Genomic DNA, 6,000 nt, shown 5'->3' on the forward strand with positions numbered 1-6,000 from the left:
CAGAGAATAGACATAATGAAGGCATCATAAAAAAGTGTCAAACTATAATCAAGTTCATGCTTACAGCTCGATACTTAATGACTGAGATGAAATGTGGATGGTATCTTCCTTCCTCAAAGCAGAATTTTAATTTGATCATATTTAGCTGTTATTAAAGTCAATACTGAAATGCTCACACACTTTCCTCTTGCCAGAGACCCTTAGATGGAGAAAGTGAAGCTCTGAACACTGGGACATAAATTCTGACAATGCTCTGAATTTATTAACATAGTAGTTTGGCTCCGTAACAGTTGCACTGCAAATCTATAAGGAGACCTGGGGTTTAGAGGCTATACAAACAATTACCAGTATGAAATAAGTACCTGTCAACACTACACATGAAGTCCATTATCAGTCCAAGCTGTGCACACATTAGTAAGTGGTATCTGTCACTGTGTGTTGTATAGTCATCTAAACACAACAGAGCTGCAAGCTCCTTCACTCAACATTCAAATTAACCTCATATTTATGTTCTGTAGTGAGTAAAAATGTTTAGTTATATAAAGGAAGTTATATAATATATATTAAATAGGCAGCTAACCGTCCTGTGAGTGCCAGGTTCTGATCTCAGAAGCTACGCAGGGCCGGGCCTGGTACTTGGATGGGAGACCAAGGGCTGCTCGACTCAGTCGAGGTTGCACAAGCCAGTGTGGTATTAGTGTCAGTCCCAAGCCCGAGTAAAACGAGAGGGTTGTGTCAGGAAGGTCATCTGGTGCAAAATCAAATCATGCAGATCAATTGATTTGCTGTGGCGGCCCCTAATGGGAGCAACCAAAAAAAAATGAATTGGCCCGCCCCACAAAATGAATGAGAAGAAAATATTTATTATTATGTAGATTTAGTCTTGTCTGGCCAATACCTGATCCGGTCAGTAAGGTCAGTATGGGCGCTGTTACAAATTCAGTGGGCTGGACTGGTGCATCAGTAAACCAAAGACAATATAGAGATGGCATGTGTACAACCACTCCAGTTAACAAATGTTCCAGCAGTTCTTTCATCAGGATCCAACTGGTCTCACCACATTTTACCAGTCTCCCATGCACATTTTCACCCAGTTGTCACTGTTATGACAATCCACCTCTTTCAAACATCACTCCAAGCTAAACCTGAGAACATTCTGTAGATAACACTGTAACAGGAACTGTAATGTCCCAGATAGCCCACTTTTCTATAATGCACCATCGCTGTGTAAACACATACCCTGAGGTCACCCTCCAGGGTCAAACTGTGAAGTACTATAGCTTATGATGCTGAAGCAGACCAGTCACACGTTTAACTAAAGCTGTAGCTTATTTTCCGCAGTGGTTTCTCAAGCATAACAGATAGAGAAACACTGCTGCCAGTCCTTTACAGCAGGCTGGTAAGCTTTCTTTAATGTGTTCCTGCTCTCAAGTGAAACTTTCAAGAACATTAAAATGTCTGCAGACACTCTGTATAAGCTGCTCATGAATCATTAAACACCACAGCTAAATTCTGCTCATGTAAGGGCCACATTCTGAGTGTCTATCTGTATTTTGGAGAGTGCACTCATCCGCAGCTGTGGAACAATGCTTACAACACTACAACACCCATAGTTCATCACACAGGCAGAAATTCACAAGGTGCACAAAGTGGTGCAATGACTAGAATATTCTAAAAATAAAAAGTTGAATAAAACCTTTGTAGTGGAAAACTATGACATGATAAAGCACCAGTGAGGATAGATGCCAAAGTATTGCAGTGTAGGCACAGCAGATATTTCAGATCTACTTGATACAGCAATATACTGTATGCTGTATTCAGTCTTATGTCTGTAAAGACTATATCTTCATCTTGAAAAGGCAACACTGTGAAATTTTACTTATGTAGCCCACTTTCACAAAATCTGTAGTAAAGTAAGGAATAAAAACATATTCAGGCTACTCACCAGGTCATGGTTTGTGGAGTTGGAATCATCTTCAGGGAAGGGGACATAGACAGCTAAGGCCATACAGTTGGCAAAAATGGCAATTAATATAAATATATCAAATGGCCTGAGAAAAGAAGTTAAGGAACATTGACAAAAGATGATAAAATCTCTCCAGCTATGACAACTTCTACTCTACATCCAAAGTTGCAGCTTATACACAACAAAAGATAAATTTGTGGGGTTCCTGAGATAAGAATTTTTTTCTCTACATATCTAACAAGTATTTGCTTGAAAAGGCCCAGTCACTGACCAGTCGAGCATATTTTCCAATCTCAATGTGCAGATTCACCAGTCACTACCCTAAAGGTCCTAAAGCAGAGTTTTCCAATTTACTAATTAGTAAAAAGAAGAAACTTAAAACATTCACTGTAAATTCAGTTCATACTTCACAATTGATCAGGTATTCCAAAGTGTAGACTACGTGCAGTAAATCCCCAATGACTCTTTTTTATTTTTCAAAACAGCAAGGTGCATTATGAACTGTATCTTTGTGATTCATGTAAGGCAGTCTCCTTTATAGCATCTGATGGCTTTTGTGACAACATCTGCTTGAGCAACAAACCCACCACACTGTCACACAGCTGTGTTGAGCCACTGTTGAGTCATTTTATCTGCATAGTATCGCGCCGGTATTTTGGAATTCAGGACACGATGGCAGTCACATCATTTCGTAACTGGGATCCAGGAGGAAGATTCAGAAAGTATGCTAGCTATCCTGTGCTTATTTGAACAGTTTTCACCACCAATAGCAACAAAATGTATTTTTAAAAAAACAATAAATTCTTTTCTTTCCCATTTTTTCTAGTTGCCTTTAAAAAGCCTGACAACATTTAAAAGCAAGACATGAAATCTTCTTATGTGGCAGTTTTCATATACAGGCAATTTGTACAAGTAAACCTGGAAATAATAGTAATAATAATAAGAAGAAGTTATTTACAGTTTTTTTATTGTTCATTATTATGGCAGCTATTTAACTAATCAATTAATTATTTGACCCACTAAAAGTCAGAAAATAGTGAATATGTCCATAACCAAATCCGCACACCGAAAGAGATGTCTTCATGTCTTTGCATGTCTGACCAACAGTCCAAAACCAAAATCTTCACAATTTCATTTCAAAAATGAAATGAAAAAAGCAGAACGCTCCCACAGTGAAACAGAGAATGATTGTTTCTGCTTGATACGTTTCTTGAATCATTAATCAATCATCAGAATATTTGCCCATTATGTTTATGTCAACTGAATATCCATTTCATTTATTTTAGCTATTATAAGTGCTGATAATTCATCAAATCGCAACACTCCCACATGCACCCACCACCACCAAAAGCCACTGTAAAGGATACTTCCACTCCACCAGACTGATGCAGGCCCTGCGTATGGGGTTGTTGAGGTTGAGGCAGAACAGGGCTCTCGGTGGCCTGCTATTGGCGTTGCTGCCCTGTTTCTTGCTTTTGGCATACTGCTGCCGCTTCTTCTGTGCCAACGCGCCTACCGGGATGGTAGTGGACGTTGGGGCAGGCGGGGCAGGAGGAGCGGATGGTGCCACAGGGGCAGGGGCTGGGGCCGGAGCAGGGGCAGGGGTTGAGGCGGGAGGGGCTTCTGGGGCCGTAGGGGCAGGGTCTGGGGCTGGCCCGTTGGCGCTCATGGTGAGGGCGTTGGTCTGTGGGGAGCATCCAGCAGCATGGATCTGCCAGGGTAGACAGGGAGGCTAGAGGAGGGCAGAGTAGTCTGACCAGTGAGCTGGCACGTCTCCGGGGGGGGCGACTCTGGTGCTGCTGGCATAATTTGCCACTGAAAATGAGAAAAACACGAGAATAGATGGCATCAGTATGTTATTGCACTGTCTGTAACAAAGATGGGATGCGTGATATGGCTTTTAAGTGAAAACAGCACACATTACATCTGCTCTAAAATCCGCACCAGTGGACACAAGAAATACTTTAAGGTTTGACAGGTCGTTCTGCCTGTTTGTACTGAAAGCCTGCTCAAACCGCTCAGGTCAGCTGGTTCTAATATTGCTTCTGTGCTGAGAGTCATGTCAAAGTACAGCAAGGCGACTCCAGGTTTGACAATCCAGCACAAACTAATGATTCTACTTGAAGATGGAACCACATCAAAATCTATTTTCATTTGTACAGATGCACTGAACAGGCACAAAGTGCTGTTGGTGCCCAAAATGGGTTCAAAGGCAAAGCAGAGATCAGCAAAGCAAAAGGCTGTTGGTGTTATCCTCATATGGTAACTGTAGTATATGTTGACCGAAGATTAACACACACACAATGTCAAAGGTGCCAGAAGAAAGTAAATAAGTCTTGGGCAGCTTATACTGAACTGCACTGGTCTCTTGAAGGACAAATTATTATTTTCCCTGCAAACATGCAAATAAGATATATCCTTAATGTCACCAAATGTTTGCGTCTATATGACTCAAACAGCGAAAACAATGAAATGTGCAACTCAAACTTACAAGAAATGTGTCCTGGCTCCGATGTGGCCATCAACAGTCTAAATCTGGTTTATAATCTGAAAATGAGCATATTCCATAAGGACAGTAAGCGGCTGACACGCAGCTCAAGCCAAAACACACACACACACACACGTACACAAATTAAGCGTGTAAATACAGAGGCATCACTTGGCCACATCAGTCGTATGAGTCCTTGAACTGTCAGCAGGCCCCGCAAAGGAAGAAACACTAGAGGTCACATTGAAGAAGAATTAATCTTCACATTGCGCATTAAAATCTGACTGGCTCAGAAATAAGTCTGTGCTTTGTGGTGAATTCTGTTTCTACAGCTCTTTGTGCTACGCTGCCGCCTTCGTGCAGCCGAGGCCAGTCACAGCGCAAAATGTGAACAATGCGTAATAAATGCGCTTTTTTGGGAATATTAAATATTTCACTGCTGCACCACACACCATCGACCGTGAAACCGTGATAAAAACAGACACCAACGTTTCCCTGAACCATTGGTGACAAAGTGACCGTCATCAAGCGTCTTCGTGTTTCTCCTTGGACATCACCAAGGTAGGAAATGGTCAAATCCGCTCAAAACGCCGTGAACAGCCTCGCACAGGGAAACGCGCAACCGTCAGCTGGTCCTCAGCTCAGCAGAAACAGCTGGCAGCTTTAATACAACAAACCCCAGCCAGTGATGCTGAGCTAATGTAGTGGACAGTCCACATGACCAGAGCCGATCTCAGTTTGTAGAAAGGTACCAGCCTGGTATCAGCCCTGACGGTGCAGATCTATTTATCTCTGCTGTTTGTGACAAGGCGCTCGATGCATCTCCCCCTCTGAGCCCACCACAGATGACAGCATGGACACATTCATAAGAGCTGTCCTCTGAAAATCATCAAAAACCACCATCATTGCTATCATGCAGGAAAACGCAGCTATGCTAAAAAGGCTAACTTGAGTTGGTGGAGCAGAAACCGCACCGCGCTGTACCTTTTTTCCTGCAGACTTTACAATTCAGCTCGGTAACACGGGTCCAGTGGTTCGGAAATACGCGGTGTAAAATTCACCAGCTCTGGGAGCAAGAGGACCACATAAAGCCTGTGCATTAATCAAGCTCTTCCATGGTGACCGTGGAAAGCTGGAGACAGGAGAGTGCGCACCAGACAACAGAGCATCCTCTGCCGGCGCCAATGATCGGTGAAACGAGGGTACATCAGAGCGGAAGCTCTCCTCCTCCTGCCCCGACTCTGCTGCTCCCGCACAAGCTCCAACTCAGATCACTCAGGTTGAATGGCAAGTCCCCAGTGAGTCCAGCCCGTGGCTCTTGACTAAAGGCGACACCTTTCAAACAGGAGGTCACATGCAGCATAATTAATCACGCGCAGGTCACTAAAATAGACCCTGAACAGACTTGAATGGACCTAAATTTTTTTAAAACAGACCAACTAGAGACCACGTTTTAATAGGGCACTGTTCACGTCTTTGCTAATGTTATAATTAATAAATCATTTTTAACCTCATAAAAATTCTGTGAAATTCGACCAAATATGTG

General features: G+C 42.7%; 1 protein-coding gene across 1 annotated transcript in view; it reads right to left on the reverse strand.

Moving 5' to 3' along the window:
• The window catches only part of cacna1da (calcium channel, voltage-dependent, L type, alpha 1D subunit, a), a 44,808-nt gene extending 41,173 nt beyond the window's left edge, over nt 1-3,635 (reverse strand). Inside the window, exons 1-2 of the mRNA XM_026305952.1 lie at nt 3,334-3,635; nt 1,946-2,051 (exon numbers count right to left, since the gene is read on the reverse strand). Coding sequence (XP_026161737.1) covers nt 1,946-2,051; nt 3,334-3,635 — 408 coding nt within the window. The remainder of the gene's footprint in view (nt 1-1,945; nt 2,052-3,333) is intronic.
• Between the last annotated feature and the right edge of the window lie 2,365 nt (nt 3,636-6,000).

Source organism: Mastacembelus armatus, chromosome 5, assembly GCF_900324485.2.
Source record: "Mastacembelus armatus chromosome 5, fMasArm1.2, whole genome shotgun sequence".
NCBI lineage: Eukaryota > Metazoa > Chordata > Actinopteri > Synbranchiformes > Mastacembelidae > Mastacembelus > Mastacembelus armatus.